Source organism: Scardinius erythrophthalmus (genome assembly GCF_964197995.2).
Source record: "Scardinius erythrophthalmus genome assembly, chromosome: 25".
Lineage (NCBI taxonomy): Eukaryota > Metazoa > Chordata > Actinopteri > Cypriniformes > Leuciscidae > Scardinius > Scardinius erythrophthalmus.
This window is the reverse complement of record NC_138245.1, coordinates 22,192,735-22,209,740: the sequence shown is the minus strand read 5'-3', so window position 1 is coordinate 22,209,740 and position 17,006 is coordinate 22,192,735. Positions and strand designations below refer to the sequence as shown.

Sequence of the window (17,006 nt, the reverse complement as noted above, 5' to 3'; positions counted from 1 at the left end):
GTGAACTATCCCTTTAAATATTGCTGCTCGCCAATATTTGTTTCATTCTGTTATGTAAATTAGCGTGTAGTCTACACTGGAAAAAAAGGTGTAGAATTTACTTTGAAATAATTTTCACTCAGACATTGCTGGTAAATTTCACTCAGACATTGCTAGTAAATTTCACAAATAATTACGAAGAAATGACAAGTAACATTTTGAATTAAATGTGAAATTTTTAAGTAGAAAGACAGACAGTAAAACTTTTTTTTTGTAAAACATATTCCAGAAATCTTTTATTTACAATTTCAAAAGTCATTTTTTTACATTGTAGTTTATTAGTTTGTAGTAAAATTGTAAGTAAAAGTCTGTAGTAAAATTAAGATAAAATAATGCTTTAAATGTAATCCCTTTAAGTATTTGGCTTAAAAATACACAGGTTGAATGAATCAGTAAACCATTCATTTGATCAATGAATCATTTATTTGATCAGTGACAAAACTAAACAAACTGGTTCACCAAATAAAGTAACATGATAAAGAGACAACATTTTGTGTTTGAAAAGTTGTGTGTGATGAAAAAAACAAGGTACTCTACTTTAAGCGAAACCACTTTGTGAACACTGGGAAATACAGATTATCCTGTACAGTTACTAGCATAGATGACAGTAGCCTCATGCTTTTTGTTAGCTACTCTCCAACAGTGCTTAGGAGGTACCGTACAAAAATGGATTTTCATTTCATAGCTGACAGGGAGAAAGTTGTTGTTATTACAAGGAAGTGAACTGACTAGAGTTGTACCAAATTTCGTTTTAATGCTCCCAAATGTGTCCCCACATCCTTCACACCCACAAAGCGTGTTGAACAGGGAGCAAGAGTTGAGTGACAGTCAGCATCTCCTCTCTGACCTTGCACAGATAAGAAATTTGCTTTGCCTTTGCTGAGTGGAAGCTGAGAAATGAAGCTTGTCCAGGTTTCCCTTCACAGGAAAGGACAAAATGTCACAGGTCGCAATGACTCTCACAGTATTTCAGTTCCTGGTCAGAGTCTGGTGGCCGATTGATAAACTAATATGACATTTCTTTGGATCTCCGCTTCAGATATAAACCAGCTGTGTCTAATATCTAAAAGTGTTATTATCTCTCAAAATACATGTTCTTTTCTCAGGTTTATATTGTAGGGCTATAGTAGGGCTAAAAGGTGTAAAGTTAACGCTACTTGAAGGTATGTAATCTAGAAAGTGTTTTTGATCTGACCACACACACATATATATATATATATATATTTTTTTTTGTGTGTGTGTTTGTATATATATATATATACTGTATGACCACCCTGTGCTACAGTAATGTTTTCAAAATCACTGTTCAATCCCAAGGCTTGAATGCATCCTGTCTCTGCAACAGTAGCCAATGAAGCCTGCAACTAAACTTTTTAGAGATATGTATGAGACCTAGGCAGGGGGAAAGACATGAATAAACATGGATGTCTAACCAGGATCTCCCCTCTTCTTGGTCACTGTAGAGGTCAGTAGGGCAACAGAAGTGGGTGGAAATAGCTGGTTTCCATGGATTATGACTGTTAATAAAATGTTCAGTAGTACCCTATACCTCATATTTCTTTTTTTCTTTTTCTCTATACCTCAGGTCCTCATCAGTAATTGATCTGTGAGAGTGTTTGTGCAGAACAGCAGATGGGCAGTGCAGAACTGGTTGCATTCGATTAAGAAGGATTGGAAATGTCTGGTGTGGTCAAGGAGAATATAATACGTCTTGAACAGCCCTTTTCCATTAGCAATGCAGATGTGTGTTGCATAGAATGTTGTGAATTGTGTTTTGTGCAATATGCAATGTGTTAAAACACGGATAGATAAATAAGAGAAGCAACATAATCACTCTAAATGTTTCGAAATGAGGCAAATCTCATCAGTAGCTTTGAATAGTTCTCTAGATTCCACATCAAATGAGCGTTCCACTGCTAAAGAATTCAATGCACATAAAAAGGCAGAGACTGCAGCAACATGCTAATGTGCCAACAGGATTGATGCAAGTCTGTTATGTGAGTCTGACATCTGTTTAGGCAGGTTGCATGGAGTAATAGTCTAGTGAGGAACCAGTTAGGCCATAAACAACACAGAGAAACTTAAAGTCAACATGAAGCATTCACATCCCATTTTACTTCTGTAATTTGATGCATTTCTAAATGAAACAGGACAAATATGTAGATGTAAAAAGGGGTGATGCATACCAGAATGGACTAGCGCAAGGAGGTCTAATTTACATTGAGTTCTATTCTTCTACTTTATCTCTATGGTAGTTTTTCGGCGGGCGCATGCAGTCCAGGAAAACACGGACCTGCGTAAAGAAAAAAGATCACTGGTGAAACAACAATAATATAATACAGTTTCTGAAGAAAAATAATTGATTTAGTCCAAATAAACAGCTCTTTCTGGCAAATTTGTTCAGATGATGGTGTATTTTACCATCTGGGCCGAAACTGGCCAGTCGGTCTCTATATATGATATGTGGTTGTAGTGGGGAAATTGAAAAAAATTAATAAAAAGGGATTGGTGAAGGAAAGGAAAAATACTACAAAATACAAACGTCTGAATTTAAAGGAATAAAGAATACTTTTTTAAAAGAACACATAGCAAATTAGAAATTTTAGACTGAGTTTCTGCATTTTGTGTCTCAGTTCCTCATTAAAAGACTTGACTTATGATTGTGGGACTTATGTTGTTGGCCTGCATTCATTGCAGGCCCATCTGCTAGAAACATTAGCATTACAAGGAAAAAACGCTTCCTTTTTTGCTCTACGATGAATTGCTGTAAATATTTAAATGTGCGGTGCAAAAAGAGTCAAACATGACTGACAGACAAGCAGTCTTCCCAGGCAATGTCATGAGGATATTCTGAGTGTTTTGTCAGACTCATATAGGAGCACCGGCCGCATTTTCTTTCTGTTGCCCCATATATGCACTATCGAAACTGCACTTTGGAAATGCCATTGTGTATGTCAAAATGCACACACCATTACTTGGAAAAATCAATGTTGTCTCAGTAAGAGGCAGTGTAAAAACCATGCCATTAAGGTGATTATTTCTTATAAACATATTTTGCGTTTACAACATATGACCTTTTCCTCCCTAGCTCTAATTTTCCAAACCACAATGTAATCTGCTAAAAGTTAGTTTGAAAAATGAATTAAGAGAAGACAAAGGCTTCTAAAAATAGATTCATTTTTGAGGAAGGCAGACGCTCTTACAGTAAAACTCAGCCCATCCTTGTCATCATTGCGAGGCTTTGATGGAGACAGCGTCTTTGTGATCACAGAGGATAAAGTGTGAATAATGCACATTATCTGGTGTCTCTCTCTCATTAGCAGCACAATGCACAGGTACGGAGCACCAAACAGCATATGCCTCAGAACATTGGCTGTCATGACAATTGGGAAGATAAACAGTTCCCCTAATCAGTTTTTTTTTTCTTCTTCTTTTTGGCAGCTTGCATATGCTATGCATTCTACTGGACATGTGCTATAATTAGATCCAGTCATTTATCTATTTTAAGTGACAAATGTTGTTTTTATTGTCACTTGAAATGCTCAGATGGTGACATGTAACTATTTATTCAACTTAACCAAGCAATACTCAACTATAACTGTAACTGTTATGAATTATACAACACAACCAACATGCCAACAAATTGAAAAATAAATCAAGTAAATCGTGTTTTGTTTTGCACCGACTGGCATAAAGATCCATCTTAAATTGGCAAACCCATTCTGTTATTGCCAAATGCAACCACCAGAGGGCACTCAGTAGGACTGAGACACAGTCTCAGTGTGCAATTAGATTTGAACCCTTTATTTTGCATGTATAGGATGATCCAGAGATATTGATATCCATTTTGGTGTTTTTTGTGTGTGTGCTAAAAATAACATTTACTTAGAGACGGGAAAACGTTCAATACATTGATCTATAAATCATAAATGCAACATGTATGAAATATTGATGAAACAGAAATATTGATATACATTTTTGAGTTGTTTTTTTGTTGCTAAAAATAACATTTACTTAAAGATGAATCAAACTAAATCCAATACATTGATCTAGAAATCATAAATGCCATATAATCCAAAGATGACCAGCAAAAACAGAAAATAGCAGGAGTTTAAGCATGTATGATGTAATGAGCTATAACTGGCTAAAAAAGCTATATGGCAGAAAACACTGGACATGATCAGATGAGTCAGAGTGCCAGTGAAAATGAGATGTTTCATGAAAATGTAACTTCCTTTTTGGCCGCTCTATTCTGTTGCAGGAGTGGTTTGGATAGGATGAGTAGAGCACCTGTTGAAATGCCTGAGATGAGACACTTTGGGCACTTTTGGGTGGAACATCTTAGTCTAATATTGTTTGCTACTGGTCGTAACTTTTTTTGGTCTTCACCAGGCCAAACTGGTTTAGTTGGTCCCCCAGCCAGACCAAGGAAAAATTCCCTAGACCTCTTTAAAACCAGCCAACATATCGGGCGTCTTAGGCTGGTTTAAGATACTTTGTCAGCTGGTCAGGATGGGAGACCATTCAATCTTGCTCAACACCAGTTTGACCAGCAAACCACCTTATTTTTTTCAGCAGGGTTTTAGCTGGTATGCTGGGAGACCCACTTGACCACTTAAACCACGCAGCTGAACACCAGTTTAAACCACCTAAAACAGCTTAAACCAGCTAATACCGACCTGTTTATGCTTTTCAAACATGTTAAGCAGGTTGTAGTAACTGTTGTTGTTTTTTGCGGGCAAATAATGCACCTCGAAAAATAGGCAACTAGCGCAGTAAACACTGCTTACCTTAACAGTCCTCCCACTGAAGGGTTAAAGGGATTTAACATCATCCACGGAGCGGGTTAGTTATTGTGGCGCAGCGCGAGCCTCTGGACGGCGCGCTGCAGCGGACGAGCGCTCGAGCGCAACTTCAGTACTCAGTACTGAGCGCCGACAGCAGTCAGCAGTGCCAGCAAACATAAACAATGGCGGAGCGGCTGTGAACCCAGCTCAGCGGATCGAATTTGCCCCATGGACGGGCATTTCGCGTACATCGACATGGAAAACCCGACCGAAAACCCCAGCAAGGCGGCGGAGTACCTGAAAGAGCTAAATAAAATCATCGAAACCCAACAGGAGTTGTTGGAGAAGCAGAAGAATCGGATTGAAGAGCTAGAACAGCAAGTGTGTGATCTTTGTCAAGAGAACGCGTGCTTGAAGGATCAGCACCAGAGGCACCTGGCCACCTGCAGACTGCAACAACAGGGCAACAGTCACCCCACGCTGGGTGCCATAAAGGAGAACGTGATCCAAGAAAAGTAAGAGTCCCACTTTTGCAAAGCTGTCACTGGTGGTTTCGTGTCTCGTTTGGACTATGTATGAATGGAATATCTCTAAGCAGGGATGTCAGCTGTATATGCTGCTCTTTTAAACGACTAGAAGAAGAGTGTGTATCTGTGGTTCTCAATGACAATGAACAGACTCGCTTAATGGGAAGGCTTTGGGTGTGAGTAAATACCAACACTTAAATGTCACCGGGCGTTTTATTTATATACATGCCTAAAGTGAATATTTATATAACCCCCAGGGAGCACAGCAGCCAACAGTCAGTTAGAGAAGATACATTAAAAGCAATTTTGTACAATACGCTCATTTCTACGACGCTCAAAATGCTGTGGTAGGCATCTTGCTTGGACACACACACACCCATGTCGACGGCGTTCGATTTTGACAGGCTTTTGACACTTGAAATTGTCCACACAGCGTCATTCTGTACACCAATCCTGTCTTGTTCCACGTTTCAACGGTGTTGTTCATACTTTTTCCGGGGTTAGTAAATAATCCTGGGTTGACATGGTTCGAGATTTCACACTGTACCTTCGTAAGTGCGGGTTAATGTTCTTATTTGCATATTTATGAGGTTAGGTAACGTTGGTTAGGCTTGTCCATCTATGGAAATGTTGCCAAGTAGATCCACACCGGTTGGCACACAGCAAAAATTCAGTCTCTTCATCATTTCAGTAAACTCGTTTGCCTTCCCATGTTTAAACGTTTGTCTCAGACATGAAGACTAAACAGCGCGTGATAGTTCTGAAGAACTGTAGAAAGCTCATGAATATTTATTTTCGCAAGCTCTGATTGGGTTGCCAGTTGCCAAACAACGCGCTAAATCAACATTCTCTGGAGAACAAGGGTTTAGTAACCCACGGTGTGAAGCAGTGCTAACCAGGTTTTAAAATAATTAACACAGGTCTAAGTGTGACACGCCCTAACGAAGTCTAGCTTTAAAAATTCTAAATAAAATGAAATGAAGCCGTTTTCCTCATCTGTAATCCGAAGAGAGCAACCTTGGAGCCAGTAGCCTATGGTTCTCCAGTAGCCTACGTTATGCCGTCAGGTTTAGTATGACCAAAAAAAAAAAAAAAAATCATCTTTTCAAGTTTCTTTAATCATTTTTATAAGGAAATTCTCAATTTAATTAAGATAATTCATCACGGGAACATCTGTTTTCCAGCTGTGATGGTTTTTAATGGATTTCAGCCAGTCTGTGTAAGACTAATGTGTTGACTAAAATGGCAAACATTAGCTAGTTACACTCTATCCTTGTCTGCTTTTAAGGTAACCTTAGGCCTGTTTATTTGTAATATAACCTTTAAAATGAGATCAAATTCACATCTTTGTGATTGTTTGAGCTGTAATTACAATTTGGAATTCCTACACAAACCTTATTTTCGATGCAGTTTGTAATACAGTGTTACGTAACAAGGCTACTCTGAAGCATTGGCCTATTCTAATCTGCTACTATTTTACTATGTTGACAATCAGGAGCTCACACAGCTTCTGGTGCCACACTACATGAGGGGTTTGCTGGTTTGCTGGCTTGCTGCAGTGTGTTAGGATTTCCAAGTGGATTCACTGCAAGAGATAAGTGTTTATCTGGCATATTTATGGAAATTTACATGAGTGTTTGGATGAGTCAGAAACATAAATTTCTCCCTAAGACATGTGCCGTTTTTAAGCCGGAGTTGGATTTGGAATTGAGCTGTATGCGAACATGCAGTTGTCACATTATCCCTTGTAATGCAAATGCACTGGCTGATCTCATGATCTCTTATTTTTACAGTTTATATTGTGAAATAACTTTCTATTCTGCTATAGCACCCAAAGAGGTAACCTTTAAAGATGTTGTTTCATGAGTTGCACTTCACTTGCACTTTCTACAGTGTATTTTGTCAGTAACTTCTGTTGTAATTCAATGCAGAGAGGTTGCAGAGGTAGAAAGTTTGGCTTTCACCTTCACCTTTCTTCTAGACAGTGCAGATTCTGTGAGATCGAAATACGGAATCTGTTCTGTACAGTTCTTACGATTATGGAAGATGTAATTAAATTTTATTCCTGGCTCTACAATGACTGAGCTTTGTGGTGTAATATTGGCCATTCATTTTCATTTTCCACTTGCTATTTGCTTTTTTCACATGCCTGACTTATCTGTGCCTGCTTAAATGTCAAAACAGATCTGTTCATAATATGCTGATTATGCTTAGCCTACACTTTGTTTTAGTCTCTTTTCCACCATCGGGTTCTCTTTGGTATGGTTACAGTTTATTTCTTTTTGTGGTGCTATGTAATTAGGATTACTATTCGCAACATACATCTGCTGTTACCACGGTGGTGCAAGAGTTGTGTAAAAGCATGGTACTGTTGGTAACATTTCAGTTATTGGGCTTGCTTTTTCCCTGGTTTCCGTTTTTTTTTTTTTTTTTGCTATGGCACATGTGAAGCAGAGTAAAGAAGATAAAATGTTTATCATCATTTGCAGAGAGGTTATTTCTCTGGAGATGAACAAACAGAAAGGTTCTCGAAAAGAACAATCACTGTATTGTTTGAGTTATGTATAGCCTACACACACATTTGTATGACAGTGTAATGTACCTGAAAAAATGAATAGATAATACTTTATTATACTTGCAAAACATCATTACATCACTAATGGTGTTCCACCAGCATGATGGAGGTTGGTTAGAGAAATCTTATCTTAGAATTGTTTGTACCGTGCTAAACCGGAAACGCAACGTTAAACGTTAAAAAGTGTTCATGTTATTAAGTCAATATCTTAAATGTATGCATCATTGTGATTGCCTGTTTAATGTGATCTAATCGTCTTTTCTCAGTCTCCTTTGATATTGACCTGAGAGTCCTTCAAATCATGAGGATTAGAGAAGATCATCTGCTCTGATCTTCTCACATCCTCATGATTTCAAGGACTCTGAGTTTAACACCAAAGGAAAATGAGAAAAAAGACCACTCCAGTCATTCTGCAGCTTATTCTACAGAATAACTGGAGGAGAGAGGAACGTGCATAGTCATAAAGCTGCGTATATTTATAGCAATGTGTCTTAAATGCATGCTTCATTGAGATCGCCTGTGATGTGAAGTATGCTTCCTTTTTCCTCACTCTCCTTTAGTACTGAGCCCAGAGTCTTTCAATTTACAGGGATTTGAGAAGATCATGTCCCCTCTTCTCACATCCTCATGATTTGAAGGACTCTGAGTTTAATGCCAAAGGAGAATGAGAAAGGATGACTTTCTCACAGACAACAGTAAAGCATGCATTTGAGATACAATGCTAAGAATATCAGAGACACAACTTGATTTGTGACTCTTAAGTTATGCCATCTTAACACTCCTCCTGCAGCTTAAATGGAGTGGCTTTCTTTTTTCACTCTATGGTGTTACACCAAGTGTATTTCAAATCATGAGGATTTTTGAGGATCACCATCTCTGATCTTATTCCCTCCTCTTGATTTTAACAGTTTATATCACATGCAATAACAATACAGCATGCAAATTCACTAGTTGTCTTTTTTTTTCTCATTCTCCATTGGTATTAAACCCAGAGTCATTCAAATCATGAGGATTTGAAAAGATCATCCGCTCCGATCATCTCACATCCTTATGATTTGACAGACTTTAACACCAAAGGAAAGACCACTAGTTATTCTGCAGCTTCTTACAACTGTAGAATATCTGGAGGAGTGTCAACATAGCATAACTTAGATATTCACCTGGGGCCTGTACCATGATGATAGTTGAACAACCACAAGGTTACAGGTTTAGTTTCAAGTTGACAAAACCAAACCAATCCAGTCAGGATTTGTTGGTACCATGATATTTATCATCAACTTTCTCTATCAACTTTTTGTGTTTAAGTGTGACATCAGTAGTGAACAGCCAATCACATGCTCTCTGGAAAAAAGCTAGATGATTTTGCCTTTAAAATCATTTGCTATGTAGGCTAGTTACCTTTAATTAGGAGTAGAATAAGGGGGAGTGACTTTATTGCGTCAGACATGTGTCCTTTTGCTTACAGCTGATTGGTCCAATTTCTGCTGTGGAGCGTATGTTACTATTGCAATACACACTGCTAAAAGCCAAACCACTTCCATGGTGCCTAAAACCCAGTTTAGTGCCTGAACTGAATCATACCTGGCTAGCCACCTAAACCGGCTTCACGGTATAGGACCCTGGACTGCGTTTCTCAAAAGCATCATGGTCCATAGAACGTTGACCTATTGGCACCAATGGTCTCTACGATCAACTTATCTCCAATGCTTTTGAGAAACGCAGCCCTGGATGTTTAAAACATGCAGACATTGCAACAAATGACGTAAATAAAGCGTTTCCTTGAGGGGTGGCTTCTTGCACAAAGGCAAAGTTGTCACTGATAAATTTTGTTTTGTGGCTAAATCTATTACATCAATGCATCACTATCAAAAGTTTTCAACAAACATATAAAAGAAAGATTTTTCTTGCAGCAGATGTTGGTATTTTGGTTAACTACGGTTCATAGCTGTTGAAAACAATTCAAGTCTCTTGTGCTGTTCATGTAAAAAAAAAAAAGACAGGTCTTTTCTTGTTCTGTTGGCACTTTATGTTTTAAACATACTTGAGTTTGTCAACTTCTGTAGGGGGTCTGAATTTTGAATAGCGAAATCAAAGCTCAAAGCAGCATGTTTAGCTTGGCTGGTCTTTCTTGCACAAGTCATGGCTCTGACAGGGATATCGCCAAGTCATAACAGAACATTTCTACACTTGCAGCTCTGCTCTGACAGTCTGTTTCCTTGCTGTTCCATATTTTTTTCATAGGCTGGTGCCATTATCGCTTGTGACTGCTTGCAAGCACACACCGTAATTTAGAGAATGGAAGTGTAGTAGGCAATGAAACTTCAGCCAGTGATTTGTGTGTTGCGGTTCACCTTAGAAGGGGACTGTATTTGATATGCATTGTTTCTGCACCATATTGTAGAGAGTTAAAAGACCGGTGTTTTTTGCTGCAGCCGATTGCTGGCCCTCATGTCATGAAGCACTTTGCCACGTCAGCTCACGGCTTTGTGCTGACTGAAGCAAACTGGCAATCGCAGCATAGACTGAAATGGCTAGTGAAGAAGCTGTTGGTGATTTTTGTGTATAAATGTCAGTTAATGCAATGCTTGTGACATATTCTAATATTCGCAAAGGAAGTAGCAGCCAAAATGTTCAAATTTTGCAATTTCCACGTGTTGGTTTTTAAGCAGTTGTCATTGTTGTAAATATTATTTTGCGGTTAAAGGGGACGATTTGATATTAAAGATATTGTTCACACAATAAGGAAAATTGTTTTCTCAAACTTATGTCGTTCTAAACCCATAACATTGTGTTCTAACAAGATCTAACCATATGTAATGTGCTAAAGTATATTTTTCATGTTAATCAAGAGTTTTTGTCCTAACCAGCCTTAACAGCGATACGTCATGAGAGACAAGGGATTCTGTTTTAGAAATGGTTTCTTCCATTCTATAGGGATGCACCGATATGAAAATTTTGGCAGATGCCCAATCAATCTTTATATTTGAAAGCCGATAACAGATATATTGGCCGATAAACCTAAATCCAATGTTTTATATAATTTTTTTAAGACCCTTATTACAAAAACAAAAGTCTCACCATTAAAAGCCATGTCCCAAGCACACAATTATAATGTTCTCATTATAATTTTATGTAGCCAATATGACAGACTTGCTCTGCACATGTTGCTTGCACTTAAGTGTATTTTCCTTTTCTAAGTGATTCCACTCACATTTTAAGCAATTCAAAACCATCATGGCGAACAGTGTGCGTCTGAAGTGTCTCAGATGAAGGAAAAAATCCATTATATATCAGCTTTATTATATCGTATAGGCTATACTTATAAAGTAGCCTATTTCAAGCGCAGTAATGCAGTGCGCTTGCAGAGACCCCGCCCACACACTCTTCTGATTGGCTGTGATTTTTGATTGATTTTGCCACGTCTCGTAGTCGTGCCTCATCTGGTGTGGACAGACAAATTGCTTGTTGCTGCAATCTTAATGTATAACGTTTGGTTATGACACAGTAAAGGTCCTTGCACACTGAGTCCGAAATTTTCGCATGCGTTTTTTCGGATTCGTGAATATTCGTGATTCGGTGGCTCTAAATTGTCAAAACACCATTCAAAATGCTTGCTACGGATGCGAAAAACGCAGAAAATCGAACCTGATCCGAAATTTTTTTTTGATGGACGAAAGTTTCGGAGGCAGTGTGCAAGCGTGATTCACATAACGTGAGGTCGTATTTATTTTTTTAACGTGCGAAAATTTCGGATGCGAATTTCGGACTCAGTGTCCAACGGCCTTAAGTCTTCCAATCATATTCGGAACACAAATAAGGATATTTTTATTACTCATATTTAATATTCTGCCTATCCATTGCAAGTCCATCCAACAAAAACGTTCACGCATCAAAAAGTAAAAAAAAAATGTGTACAAGTAGCCTAATCCATTTGAATCGAGTGGTTTAATCCATGCCTTCTGAAGAGACACGATCACTTTATTTAATGAACAGGTTCAATTTTTTTAATTTTTCTCAGAATTATTTGTGTGAATTATCTCGTTAAGTTATTTGTTCATTTTTCTCTCAACTAAGGCTTACATTGGGCCCTATCTTGCACCCAGCGCAATTGACTTTGTACACCGACGCATGTATCATTCCTATTTTGCACCCGCGCAAAGCGCGTTTTTCCCTCTACAGAAGCACGTCGCTAAACTAGGGAATGAACTTGCGCTCCCTGGGCGGTTCAGCGCAAAAAAGGAGGCGTGTTCCAGCGCAAACGTTCCCTCATGCTATTTTGCAGGTTTAGAAAACAATTGCGCCACTAACCAGGAAAAAATTGTTTAAAGTCAGTGGCGCGTTGCGCATGTTATTCATATGCTATTTTAAGGGCGCATGCTTGGCAATAATCAATGTAGCGTGTGCACAACGTGCATACACTTTGATTCTCTCATCTACACAGAAGCAGCAGTTTTCATTTTTGCAAATCATACATTATTACGATAGATAGATAGATAGATAGATAGATAGATAGATAGATAGATAGATAGACAATTTATTATAAAAGCATACATCTAGCTTACACATTTACCCAAATTATCATACGCCTTTTTAACCGAAGTTAATTTGGGTGGGTTTCTCCATCCCCAACGTCCCTGACGAGAGCGTTGCTCTCCTTGACTGTGAACCGCTCCTGGCGCGCGCCTGGCAAATCCGCCGTTACAATAGGAATCCGCTTAGAACAAACGCGTCTGCTCTTAAAGGGAATGTGAGATGACGCTCTGATTGGTTTATTTCACGTTACGCCCAAACCACACCTATGAATAATGAAGCTACTTCAGACCAACCCATTTTAGATTTGCGCCTGGCGCAAGAGTCATTTATCCCGCCGGGAAAATAGCAACAGCGCCAAGACCCGCCCACAAAGTCACTTGCGCTTTGCGCTTTGACACTTGCGTTTCAGATCGTTAAAATAGGGCCCATTGTGTTTGTAGTCTCCTTTGTGATAGTACAAAAATTACACATATTTCCAAGCCAGTTTCTTTGTACGGTACTTTCCTAAAGGGAAATATCACTGTTGCCAAGTTTATATCAGTCGAGGACACGTAGCTCAAGGGAACTGCATAGAATCTCATACCGTTCACTATGCAGTGCACTAAAATCTCTAACTCAAAATCAATGGATGGCAGACATACAATACACTGTTGCCAGAAGTAGTGCATATCCTTGGCTGCAAATATACCTCTCCCTCCGCAAAAGTTTAGGCTAGTTCTTTTAATCTGTTAGAATATAAAAGTGATTTTAACGTGACCTTTGTTTTCTAAGGACTTAAAATGAATTGTCTAATTATTCCATAGGAACCATTTTACAGTGTCTTTGTAGCAAGCGGTAGCATGTGTTCAGGTTCAGTAACCTGCAGCTTGTATGACTGCAAATGGCACATTTCAATCTCCAGCGTGAGGGATAATTAAGTGCATGAATGGGATTTCAGAGTAGCCCAGGGCAGAAGCAGAACATGTGCCGCCTATGATGTGTTTTTCCATAAGGGAGTGACATCCATCTCGGATAGTGGAGAACAGACTATGAAACCCTTGGGTGGCTGTGTTACACTGCCATTTGAATACTAAGATGAGAAGTAAACAAACATGAGATCCGCTGTGAGGCAATGACATATTGAAGGTGTATGTGACTGGTAAAATTGCAAAATACTGTAGGCTATGTGATTGTGTATATTAAATGATATATTAAGCTTAGAATATATAAGACTGTAATAAACCGCAGGTATCTGAGGCTTAAAGGAATATTCTGGGTTCAGTACAAGTTAAACTCAATCAATAGCATTTGTGGCATAAATTGAGGTTACGGTGAGGTTCTCAGCAAAAGAACCTATCAACATTAAATTAATGAATGAAAAATGCATTGAAATGAAATGTGAAAATGCATCCATCTACTGATCTGCTGATCTGTGGATATTTCAGTAATATTGCTTTTTTTGTACTATTATAGCTCATGCCATCGATCTTTTAGTTGCAATGCAGAGGCGTGGGATATTGTTTACTGGTGCAGAACTAGTTGCAAATTGAAACTCCTGTCATAAAATGTGCGTTTCTTGGGCTTAGCATTCTAATATTTTGTCCCAGAATTAAGAACCCTCACAGGATCTGGAAAAGTGAGGAACTTTGAAAAGTGTGCTGCAGATGGCATACGATTTAATGAGATGACAGGGCTCACAGTTATATAATGATTTTTCATTTGCTGTAGGAGAGTGTCTCTCTGTTTATTTCTTTGGATTTAGAAGTCTTTTTATATGTCTCAATGTGCTCTGTGCATATGAAAGGGCTGACAATATGTGGCATATTTCTCCTACTTATGAATTCTGTAAACAACTGTAAATTCAAGCTGATCAAAGAGCAACATTTCTGTCTTAAATTGGGTTTGTGGTTGTAGTCATATTACACCCCAAAATCAGAAAAAAGAGAGAAATGTTTTATAATTTAAAATGATATAATGTGCTTGCTTAATTGTTGTAGAAATTGTCATAATGCAACTACGTATACTAAAATAAGCTTAATTTCCATAAGCAAATCTTTTTTTTAACCCCCCCCCCCAAAAAAGTAAAAGAAAAAAGTTAGACCGAAAATATGCTTTATTATGCATTATTGAAAATAGTGTCATAATGCTAAATAAATAGCCTAAATAAATACAAATATAAATTTCAATCATCCTAAATTTTTCTTTATGCAAAATATATATTTTTTGTCTCTATTTATAGCACAGCTGTCCAAAATAATATGACATTAAATCACAGCATTCTGTGGTCAAATATTTTTATATAATGTATGTAGGCTATACTAAACTGTATAGCTGACTCATGTTCCAGACAAGCAATTTCTGTTATTTTACTGGATATTTATTGTTGCAGTGCCACAAGTGATTATTATAATTATTTGTAATGTTTGCATACGTTTCCCCTGTTACGTTTATGGCGTATGAGGACAGCTGGAGGCAGTTTAGAGTGTGCCCATAACTTTCTTCACTTTAAAAAAAAAAACATTTCCAGTTACTCTGCAGTTCATTCATATTCTTTGATGTAGTGAGATGATGGTCCTAGGTTTCGAGAATTGACTTTATGGTGACTGTTGCCTTCCATTTGTAACGTTGTGATAGGGATTCTCATGGGATATTATCAGCTGGTTAAATGGAAACCATCTATCATGTAGCCAATGCAAGAGATATCCTATAATGGTAGAGATGATCTGTGTCTGAGTCTGCCAGCAGCATTTTACCATGCTGAGCAAAGAAAAGGAAAAATCCCTGTGTTTTGTTCCGTTTAATTGCTCCATTGTTAGAGTTTTATGTGTTTTAGCTGGCTGGTGCTTCAGATTATAACACTTTATGCTGCATTTAAACATAATTACCAGAGCATGATGGGAAATGTTGTGTTAATGAGGAAAATTGCAGTTTCTAAAAAAAAAAACTGGGTGAGGCAGCTGTTGAATAAGCTCTCGAAAAAATATTTGTTACCTCTTAATGCAATGTTTGTCCATAAGATTTGCTACTTGGTTATTTGCCATCACCTCTTTATTTGTGTTCTTGTTTGGGAGGCTGGAGTATATTCTCATGCTTTGATTTGGAATTGTCACAACCACGGACAACTTTCGATGAGCCATGCCTTACACCAGTGGTAAACTGTAATTGACGATTGATTCTACAGTTGATAAGCAGGGCCTCTAAGCTATTAGTCACCAAAGGCCTACAGCATGAGCCAGACCTGACAAAGAGGAGCTTTTATTGGATTCTGTCTAGGGAGCCTACTGAGAAAACAAGCTTCCTTGCAAGCCACATTGATTGATGGTGATTTGGGTTTGGGTATGGCCTTGTTGAGTCCAAGCATAAGGGACGCTTAGTAGTCGTCTGTGGATCTGTGGATACTGGGAATGAGAGTCAATATTTCACTGTTCATTCATTTGTACCAGGAGAATGTTATGTTATCTATATGCATACAGATAATGCATTGTAGACAGGTGGCTCTCATAAATTTGTCGAGAATGTGTCTGGTTCATATGTCATGCCAAAATCAAAAGAACATAATAGGATGTTATATTTAATGTCTATTTTATTTTTACTGAAGCTGAAGCCCAAGGGCCTGAGCAAGAAGGGAACAACCCTCTAAAATGTGAGTAAATCACTTGCATATGCGATCATTTTCATGCTAGGTGATTAAATAATGTCATTAATGCCATTGGCAAACAAATTGGTATATTTCACTGGCCAGTGTACTTTGAGTTAGACGCTATACGGTATAAGTTTAGCACAGAATATAGTCCAGAATAGTGTGAAGGTGCAGGAATCACTGTTGCTTAACTGAGAGCGTTACTTGTAAATTCATATATTCTCTGTTGTATTTTCTTGAAAACAATTCTGCGTTACTTCGGAATTATTCAGAAATGAATGCCGGTTTCTCTTGTAGTGGGTGGAACTAATGCTCATCAATTCTTAGTGTGTTTTATACTGTTATTAGTAGTAGAAGTAGTAGTATTATCTTATCAGTATTAGTGTTCGTTTTTTTTTTACAGAAACACTGAGCAGTGTTTCAAGCACCACAGCCTGTCCTAAGTTTTGTTAAAATGACAAATATGCATTCGTAAATTTTTATATAGGCTATATACCAAGTTCCAGTTGAAGAGTGACCTATGACCCGACGCATGACATTGACAAACGCGGAAGCGCATAGGATAGACCAAAACTAAAAGCACTGGTCATGAAGTGGAAGTCTAAAACGAGAATTTTTAAAGAGAGTTTGAATTTTTAAAGAGAGTTTGTTGCCCAGCCCTATTTGTTTGAACTGTGAGTCTCATCTACTCTTACTTAAGCCTGCGCTACCACTGATATGTCATGCATCGGGTCAGAGGTCACTCTTTGACCAGAACTCGACTCGCGTTCGCCCATTACAGAAAGCCAGTGATTATAGTTTATAAAGTTATAAATATGGATATTTTTCTTACAAAAAAAGCATCACTTTGTTTCAGAAGGCCTTTATTAACCCCCTGGAGCTGTAGGGATTACTTTTATGATGGATGGATGGATGGATGGATGGAT

At 38.1% G+C, this 17,006-nt stretch overlaps 1 protein-coding gene across 5 annotated transcripts in view; it reads left to right on the top strand.

Moving 5' to 3' along the window:
- The first annotated feature begins 4,891 nt into the window (after window positions 1–4,891).
- Window positions 4,892–17,006, top strand: part of iqsec1b (IQ motif and Sec7 domain ArfGEF 1b) — a 175,762-nt gene continuing 163,647 nt past the window's right edge. For 3 of the 5 annotated variants that reach the window (XM_081358474.1, XM_081358472.1, XM_081358476.1), the window contains exon 1: window positions 4,892–5,341. In XM_081358474.1, the coding sequence (XP_081214600.1) occupies window positions 5,055–5,341 (287 nt within the window). In that variant the 5' untranslated portion in view covers window positions 4,892–5,054. The remainder of the gene's footprint in view (window positions 5,342–17,006) is intronic. The other 2 variants (XM_081358477.1, XM_081358473.1) reach the window with 2 other exon arrangements.